This window comes from Notolepis coatsorum (genome assembly GCF_963971535.1).
Source record: "Notolepis coatsorum genome assembly, chromosome: 1".
Classification (NCBI taxonomy): Eukaryota; Metazoa; Chordata; class Actinopteri; order Aulopiformes; family Paralepididae; genus Notolepis; species Notolepis coatsorum.
Genome location: NC_140165.1, coordinates 127,206,371 through 127,225,751, shown reverse-complemented (window position 1 = coordinate 127,225,751; position 19,381 = coordinate 127,206,371). Strand labels below are relative to the sequence as shown.

The 19,381-nt window shown below is 41.0% G+C and overlaps 1 protein-coding gene across 1 annotated transcript; it reads left to right on the top strand.

Moving 5' to 3' along the window:
* Positions 1–1,093: 1,093 nt before the first annotated feature.
* On the top strand, positions 1,094–17,599 carry rpl6 (ribosomal protein L6). Its single transcript, XM_084324955.1, has 6 exons — positions 1,094–1,267; positions 1,468–1,566; positions 8,927–9,070; positions 15,131–15,179; positions 15,295–15,479; positions 17,409–17,599. The coding sequence occupies exons 1-6, from the start codon at positions 1,115–1,117 to the stop codon at positions 17,559–17,561; spliced, it is 783 nt and encodes a 260-aa protein (XP_084181081.1). The 5' UTR covers positions 1,094–1,114; the 3' UTR covers positions 17,562–17,599.
* Positions 17,600–19,381: the final 1,782 nt, after the last annotated feature.

Here is a 19,381-nt window from a genome sequence, read left to right as displayed (position 1 = left end):
AAAGATAGAACTATGTTTTCACACAGTTTTATTGAATCATTTTTATGAATAGGCTACTTGGTACAGTTCATTATGTACCCTATGTTAATGGAAAAATAAACTTACCTGTGGGTACATCTGTGAACACTAGTACTTTCACATGATGCATATATCAAAGGATTAACAAATCATTTCAGTTAATTTATAAAAACAATGTATTTATTTCTGATGTCTTTCTCTTATATAAAATAGACCAGATGCATGCTTAGTATTATTATATTAATAACTAAATAAATACAATTAAAAACTAAGTGCAAATTCTCCAGATCTGTAGTTTAATCCGGATTATATTAGTATCTTTGACCTCAGGGAGAGAAACAAAAAAGAGAGTAAAACGCTATAATTTGAATGTGCGTGTGTGTATTTTTATGTGTTTTACAGATAAGAACATTCGTTTACCACGTTTTTATTTGAACTACATAGACCATAAAAACTTTCCGGAAGACGCTGTTTACGCAGCGTCCATATATACGTCACTTCCCCGGATGTCGTTCTTTTTTTCATAGCAAAGGTAAGCTGGCCTTGTTCATTCGTGACTGTTGGAATAAAATCTGTTTTCATCTGCGTTAAATAAACCCCATCACGTTTTACAGATATCAGGAGCCTAACATATAAGTCTAAGCGATCCCACCTATATGACTATTAATTTATATTGCATGCTTCGTGTCCGTAATAAACAATTTTGTACGTCCGTGGTCTTAGGCCACTGGCTACCCGCCTTGCTATGTGGAGTCGTAGGCACAGCGTTGGCAGCTGGCGTTATGAACTACCACATGTGTCTCCCATTACTCTAATTAATGTCATTGTGAACTTATCATTTCTATATTAAAAATTTCGAATCGACGTTTCAATAGCTAGTAAGTTGGCCATGTTTTAGTTACTATACTGGCTTATGTGGCTAACGTTAGCCACTTGTCATGACTCTTTGCTAACGTTAGCCACTTGACATGACTCTTTGCTATAGCCACACATGCATGCAACCAACCAGTTAACCTGTCTGCCGAAGACTTCACACGTATGATCCTCGGGAGACGTTTGTTTTTCTAATGACTGCCATTGTCTTTCTCTACCCCAGATGGCAGAGGGTGACGCGACGAAGAAGGCTGTCAGGAAGAGGCATGGGAGCCGAAACCCAGTTCTGGCCCGCGGCATTGGCCGGTACTCCCGCTCTGCTATGTATGGTCGCAGGGCCATGTACAAGAGGAAGACCAAGATGACTGAGACCAAGGTGAGGAAGGTGGCTGATGTGAATGTAGCTTGACAGTGCTTCCCGTACGTGCATGTATTTGAGGACATTTCAACCATAAATGGATACAAACTGATGACACTATAAACAGGACTTAGTGTGGCGTGGACAGTTTAATTTTGGTTATGTAATGGGTACGCAACCCCTCATGTCAGGAGTTTTTGTTGGTTTAATTGTTTCAGATTGAGAAGAAGATGAAGGCCAAGCCCCGAGCCACCACCGACAAGACTGTTGGTGGAGACAAGAATGGAGGCACTCGTGTTGTCAAGCTGCGCAAGATGGTGAGTTGTCACAAGTAATTTCTCCATATATTGTCCATATAGGCATGTCTAGGTGCAGTACTGATGCATTCAGTATACATCTGAATGTCTGATTGGTGGTGAGTCGACCCCAAAAGAGTGTCTCTAGTCCTATAGCCAAAAGATTCGGGGTTGTCTCCTTTTTTAGTGACTTGTCAAAATGTCGACTGACTCCAGAAATCATTGATTTCAATCCAAATCCATAGCTGAAAATAATTGTTTTCAAAGGCATGAATCTCTTAACACTTTCAGTGCCAGCAGGGGGCGCACGATTTAGTGCTTGAATGCCCACCATCCACTTCAATGTTAGCGTTAACGCCTAATCTATGTTTTAAATTATGGCTGTGTCTAATCTGCCCGTTGCTTATCAATGACTCATTTCCAGTCAACATTGTCGAAGCGGATTGTTTTTTGTAACGCGGGGCGACTGCTGGAGCAAGCGCGCTACTGCTGGAGTTCGCTTCGCCTTTCACATCGCTGCCGTTGGCGAAAGCAGACAAATGAATGACTAATTCGGTCAGAAATAACGTAACTAATAACGTTAGTAAGCACTGCTTATATGCTTATGTCTGCGGGGTACAGTAAACGTTTCTCCCGGTACATTCTGAAGAGCACACCGCTGTATGTTGGAGAACCAGCGGGCTGTATGTGCCAGAACCAGCGGTCTTATGTCTGCGGGGTACAGTAAACGTTTCTCCCGGTACATTCTGAAGAGCACACCGCTGTATGTTGGAGAACCAGCGGTCTTCCTCACTCGAGTGAGACTAAAGCCGTGCACTGCACAGTCTCTAACAGTAAGAAGCATTTTGGATAAAAGTATTCTGTACTTCTGTATGACAACAATGTATGCCTTTCAAATGTTAAATGATTAAATGATACACAGCGAAATCTACGCTCTCGCCTCTCATCCTGCTCTCATCCTGCTTTCGCCAACGGCAGCGATGTGAAAGGCGAAGCCAACTCCAGCAGTAGCGCGCTTGCTCCTGGGGCTGCCGCGGGGCGTGGCCGCGGCGGGTCACGTGCCTGTCTTGGCCAATCAGGCCTACCCCGGAAGTAGGAACGGTTGCGGAACAGCTACAGGCGTTTAGGTCACCAGATGTGTGGTATTATGACTTTACCTGCACATTATGTGTAGATTTTTGAAAAATCTATTTGATAACTTTTAAACCTTTTATTACATCTTTATTCTTGGTCTCCTATTAAGTAAGGCCATGTCCCCACGTATCTGGATCTTTTGCCAAACGCACATTTTATTCCACGATTGGGCCTTTCATCCACACTTTTTTCAGAGACATAAACGGAGATTTTCTTAAACTCATTTTAAAGTGAAGATTTTCCAAAATCTGTTAAGTGGATCCGTGCAGCCACTGTAAACTCATAGTCTAGATAAACGACTACGCATGCTCAGACTGTGGCGTGCCGTAATAATATCTGGCCCGTCAGATTGTTTGGCGAATATTACTTTACTATTTCTCTAATATATATCAGACCGACTATAGCAGGGGTCAGGAACCTTTTTGACTGGAAGAGCCATAAAAGCCAAATATTTCTAAATATATTTCATTGAGAGCCATATAGTATTTTTAACGTATAATAAATTAAATATCTTACTTTTAATGCGACTTCTGGTGCTGCATGGTTTTGCTGATGGCCTTGTAATCTGGTTCATACGTGGTGAGGTTGAGCTTCAGGCGTTGAGGCTTCCATCAGTTAAACGTGAGCGTAGGTTGGTCTTAATGTTCCTCATATGCGAGAATGACTGCCCACATGCATATGTAGAGCCAAACATGGTCAATACGGCAATACTCACGCTGCATTGTGTGGTATGTCACAGGAAGCTCGTTCCAAGTTTTAAGAATCAGCTGGTCTTCAGGTTGAAGATTTTTAATTTCTGTCCACTTGTGTTCCCTCACCAGCTCTGCTCGCTATATCTTCAGCTACAGATACTATTAGCTGTATCTTCAAAACTAATTTCTGTTTACTTTAAAATGACACAGTATTATTAAGAAATATCACAAGTATTAAATTTTTTTTTTTTTTTTTTATACTCAAACATTTCTGGGAGCCATATGCTGTCACCAGAAGAGCCATAGGTTCCCGACCCCTGGACTATAGGCTAGCTAGGCTATATATTTCAGCTATAATGTCCTAACAGAGAAACTACCACCACCTAAAACATCCTTATTACACCTTGTTTTATCCATATAGGCAGTAGCGCTTTGAAGTAATAATAACTTCGGTGGACTTGGTGCTGTCATTCAAACTATCCTTACTTATATATGCGACGATGGCACCACACCTGAACAGTACAATGCAATTAATGAATGTCTTGTTATAATTAGTATATATATAGTTTGTGATAAGGACTCGCCATATTTAGTTTCAGAATCCGGAGATTGTTAGCTCCTTTCGTGACTGATGCACCGAGTGAATCCACAGTCACTTGATCCTCAATAGGAAACCAACCTAGATTTACCCTGAGGGACTGGTTCTAACCGAACCGTTCGTTATACAAGTATCACAGAGAAATGTCAAGGGTACTCGCAGTTTTCGAACAGAGATACGGGATGGTTTGAAAGCTCTGCGTTGCTAATAAACATTTTTTATATTTTTTATAAACTGTTAAAAACTGCATTATTTCCGGCGTTGGCTGCCTGGTGTGATCACAGCGCATGCACCCAACGCCGGAAATAATGCCATTTTGAACAGTTTATAAAGAATATTTAAAATGTTTATTAGCAACGCAGAGATTTCAAACCATCCCGTATGTCTGTCCGAAACCCTCGTGCAACTGAGTACCTTTGAAACGTCTCTGTGATACCTGTATAACGAACGGTTCGGTTAGAACCAGTCCTTCATGGTAAATCTAGGTTGGATTCCTATTGAGGAGTAAGTGACTGTGGATTCACTCGGTGCATCAGTCACGAAAGCGGCTAGGAGATTGTGATCTCAACATTGACATTGCATCTCTCCGTCGCGCAGGAGTAAGCATTGAATCGTGACATCTAGATTGGTTGTTTTCTCTGGACTGCATAATCCTCCGCTATATCTATCTATTTATCATCTATGTATGTCAATATAGCCAATGGAAATGCTAGGAATGGTGAAGTGGGCTGGGTGAACCAATGGACAATTCCTATCATTTCTGTCATCCTGACCGCTCGTACCACCATGGTATTTGGGATATCGCTTATCGCCACCTGCTGGCCCGCATGCTTGTTGGAGCAATTCATATGCGTTTATGTGTTTGTCTGGATGGAGTTTTTTTTTAACACTGGTGTGGACGGGGATTTTATTTTAAATAGGGATGCACCGAATGGGAAATTCTTGGCCGAAACCGATACCGAAAATAGTTGGCCGAAAACCGAATGCCGAAAATGAATAATATATATATAATGTTTTTTTTTAGCTACCTGATTATGGCAAAAGACATGATTATGGCTAAACTTAACTTAATTAATATTAATAATCACTTATTATGGGCCCATAAAACATTTATTCAGCACTTTTGAATGCATACATTAATTCCAGACTGTTAAGACTAAAAGACTACAACGATTGATGACTACTTCCTGTCCTCGCATTTCCATTTCCGGTTTAACGATACATTTTCAACAACAGATTGCTGCTAATTAAACACTTCATTTAAACGGAGTAACATTAACGTTATGTCGAGTTCATACGTGTAGTGTAGTATGAACTCGTCATAACGTTAACATTACTCAGTGTTCACTGTTGCTGCCACCGTTGCGTCGCAGATGGATGGTACACTGTTAGCTCCGTAGCTAAACCGCTCCTAGACTACTGATAGCAGTACCGTTAACGTCGGAGCTGATCAATACTCCGGTTTTTTCTAATTTAGTTTAGAACCGGGTTTCGGGGGGCATCCCTACTCCCAAGAGGAGTTAGTTATCACAGGCTGTAGAATGCAGGAAGAGCTGCCAAGCTGCTCACGTTACATGTTGCGCATGCTACCGGTATGTCTGTAGTCGCGTTTTGATGACGTCATCACAACAACACGTTATTTGACTTTCGGTCATATATTTTCGGTGCTAAAACCCTTTCGGCCGAAAGAGCCTTTTTAGCCATTTTCGGCAGATAATTTTCGGTAGCCGAATTTTCGGTGCATCCCTAATTTTAAACAGAGCCTGAGAATATCCGTTTGGCAAAAGATCCAGATACGTGAGGACATGGCCTAAGACTGCAGCTACTTGTCAATACAACAGTTGCAATGATTATTCATGACACTTGACTGTGCTTCTGCTTTTCCAATTATACTGATTAGAGCCAAGTAGGTGCTGGGGACATCTTATTTTGAAGAGCAGAATTGTGGACACGTGCCAGAAATAATCATTCCCCCCTTATTTACAGCATTACTTGATAGGTGACTGAATAAAACAGAATACAAGTGATGAAATCGATTTTCAAGAATCTGTGCACTTTGCACAGGTAAATTAATGCCTCGCATCTGGAGACTTAAATTGATCATGTCTTAATTGCACAGTGCTATCATCATCAACCTTTACTTATTCTCACTTACAATTGAGGTCACCCTCATTTTCAATGTAGTCTAGACTACAGACATTTCAATGCACACATTTCTACAATTAACATTCAGTGTTGTAGGGCATGGCAGAATTCTGTGCCACCCTGTCAGTGGTGGATATACAGTCAGACACTATGCTAAAGCCTCCTCTCAGCTCTACTATTGAATGGACTGGTGCTGCTCTCTCTGCCCAGTTCACCTCCGTAGGACTGAGTACAAACTATGAAGAAAAGTGTTGTATGCATGCTTGCGTTAACATTCAGTGTTGTATGCATGCTCACAGCAATCTGCAGACACTTCATTAGCACCAATATACTTTTGTAACTACTTATCAATAGGCTGTCGTTGATAGGCGACTGAATAAAAGAGAATACAAGTGATATCGATTTTCAAGAATCTTTGCACGGGTAAATTAATGTCTCGCATCTGGAGACTTAAATTGATGTCTTCATTGCACAGTGCTATCATCAACCTTTACTTATTCTCAATTACAATTGAGGTCACCCTCATTTTCAATGTAGTCTAGACATTTCAATGCAGTGCGCACATTTATACAATATAACAATAATACATTTGAATAACCCTTTATAGGGGGGGGGGAGCAAGGAAGAGCATATGTATTGTATTTATTATGTGTATATCTTTTAATCTACATTTATTTTGATTTAAGTACTGGACTGTCATTATTGTTATTATATCGGTCATAGTCCTGTGATTTATTGTGGATTTCTACTGTTAATGTATTGTGTCTAGTTTTATGTTAACACTTTGATCGCCATGGGTTAAATTCATAATTTACCATCCCTCCCCAGCTCTATTTGTCTATGGAGAAGTTCCCCTTCTTTGCAGGGCTATAACTTTTTAAATTCTATTGCTAAACTGCCATTATTATGGCCCATTCAATGTCCTATATGTATTGTTCAGGGTGTAGCAACGTTAAACTTTTCATTAACATATTCATACTAAAATATGGTCTAAAGTATAAGTATGTTTTTATCGTTTTCTGCAGCTTTCTTCAGAACGTGATTTATAGCCCCAAATGCATTATATTGATGATCAAATACAGTTTGGTAGGAATCTGCGAGATAAAAAGTTTCAACTGTACGTACTTCTAGAAGTTTCTACGCATCATCTGATGTTGACCGGATGGGCGGGGGATCGTTTATAATTCCGTGGGCAGCGTTAGATGATTCATCCAGAGTGGGTCATATGTTCATCAGATCAGTTGGTATAGAATACGTTAGAGAATAACGCTGAATCTTACCGTGGCTTCCTCGCGCCGCTGGCAGATGAGCGTGGAACAGATTTGTTTCTATTATGGGATGTAGAAATGCCCGATCCATTTCCAGGTTGTATAATAGTATATATGTCCAAATAACGTTGTTTATTGAGTTAGGGCGAGCGATCTATTATCCAGTGTTTCAAGATGGAGCTATAGCGAGTGGCCGGACCACATATGGATGAGTACTACCGGTTCAAAGGTTAATATCCGGTTGGCGATCGGCCACCAGATGGCGCTCTTGAACCGCTAGAGTTGAGAGGAGATCACCAGTGTGTCTCAGGGCTCCGGAAAGGAAATATGATTTCGATGACAGATTTTTGAAATATTGACATCAAAGACGAGTTACGGCGTCTTCGGCAGAATGAGCATGGCTCGGAATGACGTCTTAACTCGTCCGCGGCGATCATAGTGTTAAAGGGTAAATAAAAAACATTTGTTAAAAAAAAAACTCTTTATAGTACCGGGTACTCTTCACACAGGACCACAGTCCAGAGTGCACCACAGCAATTAGTATAAAATGAACATAGGCATAAAATCGACACAAATTGACAACATAAGGCATAACGACTAAATTGGGATGGGGACAAAAGCATGGAAAATGAGACTGCGAAAAAGAGGACAAAAAGAATTTGACAACATAAAAAATTGCATACATTTCAGACATAAGAATAGGTATAAAAGACTCAATCGCAAGACCTAATGCTTTGTCAATGTAGTTTTTCCTGACTGCATACTAGTCAGGAGTGGTCTTAACAGCTGGCGGGCTTCTTGTTTTTTGTACTATGTATTTCGGTAGCTGGCGTGCCCATCCTATACTAATGGTTGGACCGTATTAGGAGGAAGTTAGGATAAAATACAGTTCCCACAAGGCTGCCACTCTTAACGCCTTGAAAAAAATCGTCATCACAACAATCTGAACTGTGTTGATAGGGTTGCACTCATACCAGAGTCGTAAATATTAGGGGTGACGTAGGTAGAGCGGCCACCGGAAGTTTCCTTGTTAGATCTTGCTCCTCCCGGGCAGCGTGTCGATGTATCCTTTAGCAAGACACTTAACCCCTAATTGCTCCCGATGAGTAGGTTGGCACCTTGGATGGTTGCCGTTGTTGTATGAAATAATGTGAGGAAAGACATTGTAAAGCGCTTTGGATAAAAACACTATATAAATGCAGTCCATTTACCATTTTAAAGGTTGATTTAAGCTTCTTGTAATGGGAAATGGTTCATGAACAACCCTAAAGCCTGCATTTAGTTGTGCTGCTGGTCTGAACGGTTTCCTGCTTGTTTTAGTCAACTAATTAGTGGCACAACTCCAAAGACGACACCTAAAGTAAAAAAAAATATATATATATAGTTAGTTGCGTATGATTTAGTGCAGTCTTACCAGTGGAATACAAGGCAATGCACGTCCTTACGTATTTGAATATGTTTTGTAGAGTGCATCAGTCCCTTGTGTCTTTCAGTAATATTTATGTAAGAAACTGATTACTTTTTCTGTGTGCTCCCTACAATAGCCCCGCTACTACCCCACAGAGGATCTTGCCCGTAAACTCCATAGCCACGGGAAGAAGCCCTTCTCCGAGCACAAGAGGAGGCTGCGTGCCTCCATCACCGCAGGAACTGTCCTTGTCCTGCTCACTGGCCGCCACCGTGGAAAGGTGAGGATGCATCTGCTGTTGCATTCACAATTCAGTGTTTGCATGCTTGCGTTAACATTCAGTGTTGTAAGGCATGGCAGAATTCTGTGCCACCCTGTCAGTGGTGGATATACAGTCAGACACCATGCTAAAGCCTCCTCTCAGCTCTACTATTTAATGGACTGGTGCTGCTCTCTGCCCAGTTCACCTCCGTAGGACTGAGTACAAACTATGAAGAAAAAAGTGTTGTATGCTTTCTTGCGTTAACATTCAGTGTTGTATGCATGCTCACAGCAGATTGCAATCTGCAGACACTTAACTAGCGCCAATATACTTTTGTAACTACTTAATCAATAGGCTGTCTGAGTTACGGTCAACTTGCGTCACAGTAAATGATAACATACTAGGTGTGTCACTGAACATGTTGATGTTCACACACGCAGTATACAGCACATTTACTTGGTACTAGTACTTTTGGGATTGTATAAGTACTGGATACGTGTCAAACACGGCAACCTTTTCCACAGTTTGACTGGGATCAAAACACAACCTTAATTTCCAGAACTATATCTCTTAAGCTCTTTTCCGATTGTGAGATTGACAACCATACATTACATTTTGTCAACACTATTGTCACTGCACAATTTCTTTTTTTAAGATTTATTTTTAGCGTTTATCGCTTTTTACTACTGGGCAGTCCAGTAGAGAGAGAGGAGGAACGGGGGGGGGGGGGGGGGGAAGACATTCGGCAAATAACGACGGGTCTGGAAATCGAACCCCCTAGATACCAGGAACATGCTAATTGACCTTGTAGAAGTGGAGCAATCTTCCATTTACTTAGGCATGTACCTTTAGGTGAAATTTCTGAAAATAGGGCTACAGCTTAACAGGTTAATCATCTTCCCTTTATTCATTTCATTAGATTTTTTTTTTTTTACACGTGATCTCAAGAAGGTACTGAACAAGCTCGGTGGCAGTTTCTTATGTCTGGTCATTTTTAGCATGGTGTTATTCACCATTATTCGTCAGAAGATGCAAAGAAAAATCATAATTTATATTCTGTTTCATCACAATTTATTTCCCCCCCCTCCCCTACCTGGTTGTTGTGCGCATGTTCCTTCTACTGGTCGGTACAAGGGAACCCTGAAGTCCACCACATGCTTCCTCCGACACATGTGGAGACAGCCAGTGGCTCTCTTCTCACCTGGCAGCGAGGACTCATTGGTGAAGCGTAACGCGTGGGAGGTCACGCTGCCTTCACCATTTCCTGCCTTTCGCTGAGCAGGCGCCCAGACCTGACCTGTAGCTGTCCACAACGCCAGATTACCACCCACGACTTCCCTCCCCCTAACTCAGCAAAACGAGTTAGTATGACGACCGGCCGAAGCCGCAGGGCAAAACGTCTCATTTCCTGATCAGCACACACATAGATCTGATTATCCCAAGACTGGTAAAATAGATTCCTTACCTCAGATCAGATCTTCTCCAAAAAGATTATTCCAATTCCTGATCGCCATTCCAAATATCGATGCGTTTTATTGATCCAACGCTGGGTACTGGAAATATGTATTCCATGCTGTTTTGGGGCTTGGCAATGAATCCGATCCTCTCGGGTGACTTGCCTGAGAAGTAAAATGAGGAAGCTGGATTTCCCCCCCCCCCCCATGTGTTTCATTCAATCCATTCCAAAGGGGTGCAGTACCACAGGGAGAGACGATAGGGGGCGGTATTTTCCCAATGGAGCTCAGAGTTTGCAGCACTAACGTGAGACTAGATTGATGAAATATGAATTCAAATCGCCAAAAAAAAACGAGATCTCGTCGTTGGCAATGAACGGTCGGCATGAACAAACGAGGTATCTCGTCGTTGGCATTGAAAGTGTTAAGAGGTTAAAGAAACATGCCAACATTGTGAGACATGTACCACTACCTACTACTTACCGTCTTCTCTAGGTTCAGACCAGAAGATAAATACTAATTCCTCTGTTTTCAGTAGAAGGCCATCCAGCTGCACAAATTAATGGAGGTTGATACGGATCAGCAAGCCTAGCTGTTGGCCAAAAACATCTTATCTTAGTATTGAATGCACAAGGAGGAAATTTGTATCAATTTCTTATTTTTATTTTTTATTTTTATTTTTTATATATATATATATATTTTTTTTTTACTCTGGAGAAGACTAGGTACTACCCTAGGTGCATTTCTCATAATGTTGCTGTGTATTTTTTTTTAAAGGGTTTAAAATACATCTGGAGGAGATCTTTCAAGTTGGGACTGTATGGCTTTCCCTATTGGGTCCTATTCTATCCCACAATGCAAAGCAACAATGAAACTACTTGCTTGCTGAAGGACTTGAGACCATTTGTTCTCATTGAATGGAGAACAAATGGATAAAACATGTGAACACGTGTTTCCTGTTGGTTGTCAGTTAAGGCATGGGTAGGTAGGGAATTTATTTTATTTTATTCTTTCCCACGGCGACTGGATAGGGAATTTCTTTATTTAATTAAAATGTTCACAACAACATGGATGCATGTACTCTGCCAGCATGTTTAATATCCATAATACTAAAGGTTTGACTAAGATTTCTATGATTTTTTTTTTTTTTTTTTTTTTTTTTTTATTATTATATAAATATAATTTAAAAAAAAAATCATAAAATATAATGGGTGGCACCTAAATCGGCAGGGTCGGTCGGCAACCGGAAACAAACAATATTTTTTGTTATGCCCAATCAAACCTGGGTGACCTTCCAGCCGTGTCGCGAGGCAGTCTGTTAATGACCAGGCTGCCCAGCCGCATGTAGTCTTTTACCAACACACTTGCCGTTCCGCGTTCGGGTTCTGCGATCTGAGTGGCCACTGACGTTTCTCTCTGCGCCAATCGCGTTACGCCTAGTTCTGCTCTACTATCCTCGTTAACGTAATTTATACAAATGGAAGTATTGATTTTGCCGTAACGAATCATTAAAAAAAATATACCGTTAACTGGAAGATGTTAGTTTCTTACACGTATGTTAGATTAGGGCTGGGCGATAAAACGATAACTAACTATCGCGATAAATTATTTCCTCGAAATAAACATGAAACGTGGTCGCAAAGTTTCGCTATATCGATTTTCCAAGCTTTGATATGAGCACACGCACTAACAACCAATCAGTGAAGGAGATGGCAGAGAGCGAAGGAGACCCGCGCTGCACCTCTGGGTAGAGAGGTAGTAAACAAGGCTGGCTAGGATAATTAGCTTGCACGGCGCTATTTTATAGTTTGGCTGGCTAGGATAATTAGCTTGCACGGCGATATTTTATAGTTTACGTGCCGAGTTGGTGTGTGGCGTCAATTCTGATGCCACGGTTATAGTAGTGTGTGGTATACGGTGGACGTCATTGCAATGTATTGGGGCGGAACAGAGTATTTTAGGGATATTTAGTACATTGTCATGGGATACACTGCTTGCTCTGGCTAACTGCTAACGTGCGCGGGCTGATGACGACATCAACTCGAGACATTCGCAGCAGCAAAACAAATCTATTAATAGCCCGTCCATCGGCGCCGGGCATAAGAAGTTAATTAAACTTGACAGACATTATATCGACGATAATTATCGATATAGAGTTATATGAAAATAATTTTATCGCGATAACGTTTTTGGCCATATCGCCCAGCCCTATGTTGGATTATGTAATTGGTTTGACAAACTAATATAAAATCGCGAATTAACCGGTGGTTATCCTATAGCCCTAGTTATATGTACATTTCAACAGTGGAGCCGCAGGGGACTTCCATAGCATACGCCTTCAAATCCAGCTAGCGTTGATGCTATTCAATGCTATCATACCCAATAACCCAACTAACGTTAATGCCATTTAGAATTTATTAACATAGCTACAACAACACAGTAACGTTAATATAATTACATGCATCATTGTTTACAATGAACAGTGGGGCTAATCGAAAGGACTGGACACGGACAAGTTAAACAGCAATCAATTAACCGGACACACAAGCAGAAGGCGACTCATCATTTTTACTTCCGGTCGGGGGAAAAGTTAGTTTAGGTTCGTGTTAACGTTAAATGATGTACAAAATAAATGTATTTCCGGTGCTTTAGACGCCGCTCTTTTATTTTGACCCCCCCGACCTGAAGTAAAAATGATGCGTCGCCTTCTGCTTGTGTCCAGTTAATTGATTGCTGTTTAACTTGTCCGTGTCCAGTCCTTCCTATTAGCCCCACCGTTCATTGTAAACAATGATGCATGTAATTATATTAACGTTACTGTGTTGTTGTAGCTATGTTAATAAATTCTGAATGGCATTAACGTTAGTTGGGTTACTTGGGTATGATAGCATTGAATAGCATCAACGCTAGCTGGATTTGAAGGTGTATGCTATGGAAGTCCCTTGCGGCAGATGTATTTTAAACCCTTTAAAAAAAACGTGTGGAAGGTCACACTACCTCCCTCCAGATCATTCCTTCACTGAGCAGGCGCCCCGACCGAACTGTAGGGAGTATTTTTCTGTTTACAACGCCCAGGACCCACCCATCAGCTTTCCCACCCTCTAATACTGCCAATTGTATTAGTACGGATGACCAGCCAAACTGAAAACAATGGAGAGCTGGGATCGAACACACGAACCCAGCGTCTCCAGCATTGGTGGTGAGTGCCTTGCCCACTGCACCACCTGGCCACCCCGCGGCTCCACTTTGTTGAAATGTACATATAACTAGGGCCACCGGTTAATTCGCGATTTTATATTGGTTTGTCATGACAAACCACTAACATATTCCAGTTAACGGTATATTTTTTTAATGATTCGTTACGGCGAAATCAATACTTCCATTTGTATAAATTACGTTAACTGAGGATAGTAGAGCAGAACTAGGCGTAACGCGATTGGCGCAGAGAGAAACGTCAGTGGCCAATCGGATCGCAGAACCCGAACGCGGCACTGCAAGTGTGTTGGTAAAAGACTACACGCTGCCCAGCCGCTCTACAAACATCAAATGCATTGTATTTATTCTACAGCCACATTCTCTACTTGGCTGCACTTAAATTTCCATTAAATGGGTGAACCTGACTCATTAAAGCACTCATCTACACACAATCCCACAGCCCAGTGTCGCTCCCTCCCACTCACAAACAAATGTTACATGGGCAAATTATACAGGCAATCAGGCATGCAACTGTGCCCACACGCAGAGCACCCACACACACTGCACACGCAGAGCGCCTGCACACTGTGCACACGCAGAGCGCCCACACACTATGCATATGGTGTGACCTAGATGGTGTGTATGAAGAGGGCCAGAGGATCCTCTGAATATAATTTCTCTAACATTGGTTGATTGCTGGAGATTTATTTAAAGATATAATATAATAATACATTTCCTTTGTCTCATTCATGTCAGTCCCATTAATCACGCTCTGAAAACGCATTACATGTGGCGTTCTGCTTGCAAAATCCTGAACCAATAAGAAACTAAATAAAATGCATGTTTGGAATATGCTTTATTATTAAAGCATTAAAATGCCTAAAAACTACTACACGTTATATATTTTGAGTTGTAACATCCCAAATGTTTCCAACAATGTTCAAATCCATAAGTTCAACCAAGAACATGGAGCGTGTTACATAATGAAGGGATATGTAGCGTGTTACATAATAAAGGGATCTGAACATAATAAATAAATTTCTTGGAATTGCACATGATCTGATCATTATTGCGTGTGAATGTTTTGAGTGTTTTTGGTTCACTGCATCTCAGTTGTATATTATTACATTTGACAAAATGCACTGTTTTCTTCTGTGTTCATTGGCTTGTCATATTTTAGACATCACAAATAAAGTCATAGGATTCATCATTACACATGTTTTGTTATGCAAACGACATACTGTAATCCAGTAACGGGTGATCATAATTAAATTAGTGTTGCCAATGAGCGGTTGACTTAATGCTCTAAGCTCACTTTAATGCAACGATTTATATGAATTGCTAAATGCTATTGGCTGTTTTGCAGTGGTTGATGCACACTGCCCTCTGGTGTGATACTGACCTCTCGTTCTCCTCCTGTGTTTTTCAGCGTGTGGTGTTCCTGAAGCAGCTTTCCAGTGGTCTCCTCCTCGTCACTGGTGAGAAAAACGTTACACACTATCATTCTTTTTGGGTGTTACTGTTATCCCATGATGGTCAAATGGATAGAACTCAGTTTCTTTAATATCTGCCCATTTTCTTGCGCTTTCTCAGGCCCTCTTGCCGTGAACAGAGTCCCCCTGCGTAGGGCACACCAGAAATTTGTCATTGCCACAAGAACCAAAGTTGATATCTCTGGCATGAAGGTCCCGAAGACTCTGTCTGACGCCTACTTCAAGAAGAAGAGGCTGAGGAGGCCCCGTCACCAGGAGGGAGAGATCTTCGACACAGAAAAAGAGGTGAATTATACACTAACATTTACCACCATTTGGAATGGGTTCCCTTTCTGTGGGCAGGTGAATCTGGGTGAAAATGATTCCTTATTGATTTAAAAATTCTGTCATGAAGTGGAGGAGAAGGTAAGTCTTAAGACAGTTGAGACTTTTTGATGTTTGGAATACACTTTAAATCTGCAGTAGGCAACTTTGGAGAAATTGGTAAGAGTGAGTTTACCTGCCCAGAGCAAATGGAGCAAACTGCATCACTTGTCGAGGCCATGCATGTGCAACAAAGGTTTTCCACATAATCGCAGGGGCACTAGCAGCTTTAAAACTATATATATATTTCCAAACTTCTGCATGGGGTTTTGCACATTGTGTACTCTGAAAAGAAACGTGATGGTGGTCTTAGTTTTCCGATGTGACCCCAGGAACACTACTTAGCAGGCCAAAAACATCTGATTGGTTATTGATGCAGTGAGCCGTTTTTGACTGGTCTTCCTGGGGTCTGATCGGAAAACTAAGACCACCACCCTGTTCCTTGTCAAAAGTGCAGAACCCACCTGCCTATATTATACTTTTTTATTTATTTAATTTATTCAATTTAAGCCCAAGCGGTCCGGTATATCACGCCATAAATCGATCAATACAGAACGTATTAATTGACGTTTCATTTATTTTTCAAATGTAGCCAAGAGTAACGACCCTAATCCTATCAAAACAGCAGCCAAAGTGTATATTTTCAGCACTACATTTGTTAAGTGTTATTAGCTAAATATGCGCATAAATATTTCTGTGCATCCCGACAGAAACCTGATGAATTAGACATGAGGAAATTGTGCCGCCATTTTGTTTGTAGTCTCATGATGAAAGGAGACCCAGGGCTTTAGAATTTCATAAAACTACACTTCCCAGCTCACGCCAGCCCGTCGATCATCTGACTTCCAGCTGACTTTTTTTGGATCATATCTCACAGGTCGAACAAACCTGAATGTTATTCCCATTAAATGGAACATAATTCGTTTCTTTACCTTTCTGTAAACATCTAGCATTTTGCAATCTGATGAAAAATGGCGGAGATATTTACATTATAAAAAAGTTACTACTTTCATTCACTTTTTGCTGCCCTGTCGGGCGCCTGGTGGTACTAAATCCAGATTAAACTGCCATTGGAAAGGAGATTTGGCCCGAGCCATTGATGTGTGTCTTGGTCATTTATAGGCCCGATATTCTATATTCGTATTTCAAATTGCATGACAAATTCAAATGGCAGAATTCAGTACTGGATCTACAAAAAACCCTGTAAATCATCTGCCCTTAATTCATTTGCTTAGATTTTTTGTACGTGTGCTCTCAAAAACGTGCTGAATGAGCTCAGTGAATAACACCATGCTAATGAAATATTGCCAGTCGGATGAGAAAAGAGAATTTATATTCTCCTTTGGTTCATCGTAAAATACACTATTGACAGTGGGAATACGTTCCCTGGGATCCATAGATGTCCCTAGATACAAAGAACATGCAAATAGACCTTGTAGAAGTGGAGCAATCTTCCATTTACTTCGGTATGTATTTTTAGGAAAATATCGCTAGGGCTTAAGAGGGTTAAAGCTGCTGGTGTCTGTGGCAGTCTGGAAAACCTTGTTGCAAGCGATGCAGAGCTTGCTCCATTTCTCCTGGGCACGTAAACTGATTTGTGTTGCCTTCTGCAGCTTGAATCATGAATGGGGGAATTTCAGGAAGGGTGGGATACCATTCCTTTTGCCTAACTAGACTACTGTGATGGGAGGTGCCCTCTTGATGACGACTCATGTCACGAGCGCTTGGCACTGCTAGTTGTTAAAAAGACATTACTGGCGTAAGCGTCACGTCCAAACGTGTTGTGTCTGGGAAAACAAGTTGGACTGAAGTGCTCATGCATTGTCCTCTGGTTCTCTCTCCGTTCTACAGAAGTACCAGCTGACAGAGCAGAGGAAGGCGGACCAGAAGACTGTGGACTCTCAGTTGCTGCCCCTCATCAAGGCAATCCCTCAACTTAAGGGTTACCTGCGTTCTTCCTTCTGCCTGTCAAACGGTGTTTTCCCCCACAAGCTGGTTTTCTAAAATTAGTTGTAATAAAAGCGTTCCACAGACCAGTGCTATATTTTGTCTTTGTCTTCCTTTTTTTGTAGTAGTAGTAGAGGAATTACGGTAAACAAAACAATCTTTGCTTAATGATGGAAGCAAAAGAAAAAATATATAGATATTTTTATAATCTTTTGAGATTTCAAGTTTATTCTAGGATGGACACAAGTTATTGCGTTGAATGTCGTGGGTAGAAATGTTACATCGCCATTAACTTAAGTTTGTTATATTGTTATTCAACTTTAGGAGAATCGATTGGATGTTTCCATCCAATTAGTTGACTTGCAAAGATGAACAAGACGATTAAGACCCTGTGATCCAAATGAGTCTTGCTATTCTGTTTGATTTATGGCCCTAATTTATCTAGCAAAATGTTTAAACTATACACTAGGAAGTTTAAGATATTCCTTTATTGATCCCCTTGATGAAATTAAATCGAGTTATTTGAAACCATCGTCATGCAGATTTGTTTTCAAGTAAATTGACTGCAATATTGCCCATATGAATGGGAGATTTATTTTACGCACCCACAGCAGTTTGGAATCTTAAAACCCATTCCAGTTACTTTACGGTACAGCATTTACAGATGATTACTGTCCTATACCATTAGGAATTCCATAATGAATTCACCATGGCCTATTAAGATGATCAATTTCCCCCAGGCAGTTGGAGCTATGGCTCTCGGACCATAAATGGGAAACTTAGGTGGATGTTAGCTAACCATTCCAGTTGAGAATGCTGAGAAATGTAATCGTGCAGTGAAAATTCTCGGTGAAGTCACTGATCTGCAACCTGCTAACTTCAGGGCCAACAGTTTGTCTTAAATAGCATAATGCCCTCAATGAGTTATGTAGACTGCAGATGTGGAAACTTATTTAAAATGGACACCACAGCTACATTGGCCCAGTCACAGTGGACAGACCAGATGTGTTTTGTGTTTATAGCACAAGTGCTAGTTTTCAGAGGCTTTTCTAAAAGAGATAATACAATTAAAATCGTAACTAGAATCCATCATCAAAATAACAACCAGTCCGCGTCATATGATCACTGCTGCTTTGATTTCAGCCATACCTCGAGTCCTGTGCTGAAGATGTTGCCATTGGACTTGTTTTAAGCCAGTAGGCAGAGTGCCATAAGTTTGCCTTCTCTGCCCAAACGAACTCTTGCACATGGGAACAGTACAGTCACCATTATTGGAAGCTCGTGTGTTTGCTCTGGTAGAGCTCTAATGTCTAACCACAAGTCCAGAAATAATGATGCATGATTGTGCAAACATTACAAAATTTTTAATATTACAGAAAATTGTCAAACGTGAAATGATTGTGCTTACTCAAAACACTGCAGTGATGCCATCGCATTGGTTTACGGTCCATGATTTTTATAGCCTGTTTGTACCGTAATTTTCGCACTATAAGCCGCAGCAGCTAAATTGAATGATGTGTACATATAAGCCGGAGCTGTTTTAATGTTTAATTACCATATATAATTAGCATTGGGACACAATACTGTCGGACAAATAAGTAAGGGATAATGTATAGCTGCGAGGTCGTTGTCACAAAATAATTGACCGACATGGAGTTTGGAACACAGGTCATTTATTTTGCGACAATGACAGAGTATAGCTATACATTATCCCGCTTATTACATGGCTAACTTACTAACAATATACCTAATTCATTTTACACCATCGACGAGATGAGATCAAATGCAGACGCAGTTGTTTTGTGGCTCCTCTGTCATCACCGGCAGGTGTGTGTGGTCTGATTATCTGATGAGTGCAGCTGTGCATATGCTGAGCT

Excerpts from the sequence above, each read along its gene's own strand:
- rpl6 (XM_084324955.1), top strand. The coding sequence starts at position 1,115 with ATGGCAGAGGGTGACGCGACGAAGAAGGCTGTCAGGAAGAGGCATGGG. Across the intron at positions 1,567-8,926 it reads TTGTCAAGCTGCGCAAGATG|CCCCGCTACTACCCCACAGA; the intron begins GTGAGTTGTCAC and ends TCCCTACAATAG. Across the intron at positions 9,071-15,130 it reads CTGGCCGCCACCGTGGAAAG|CGTGTGGTGTTCCTGAAGCA; the intron begins GTGAGGATGCAT and ends TGTGTTTTTCAG.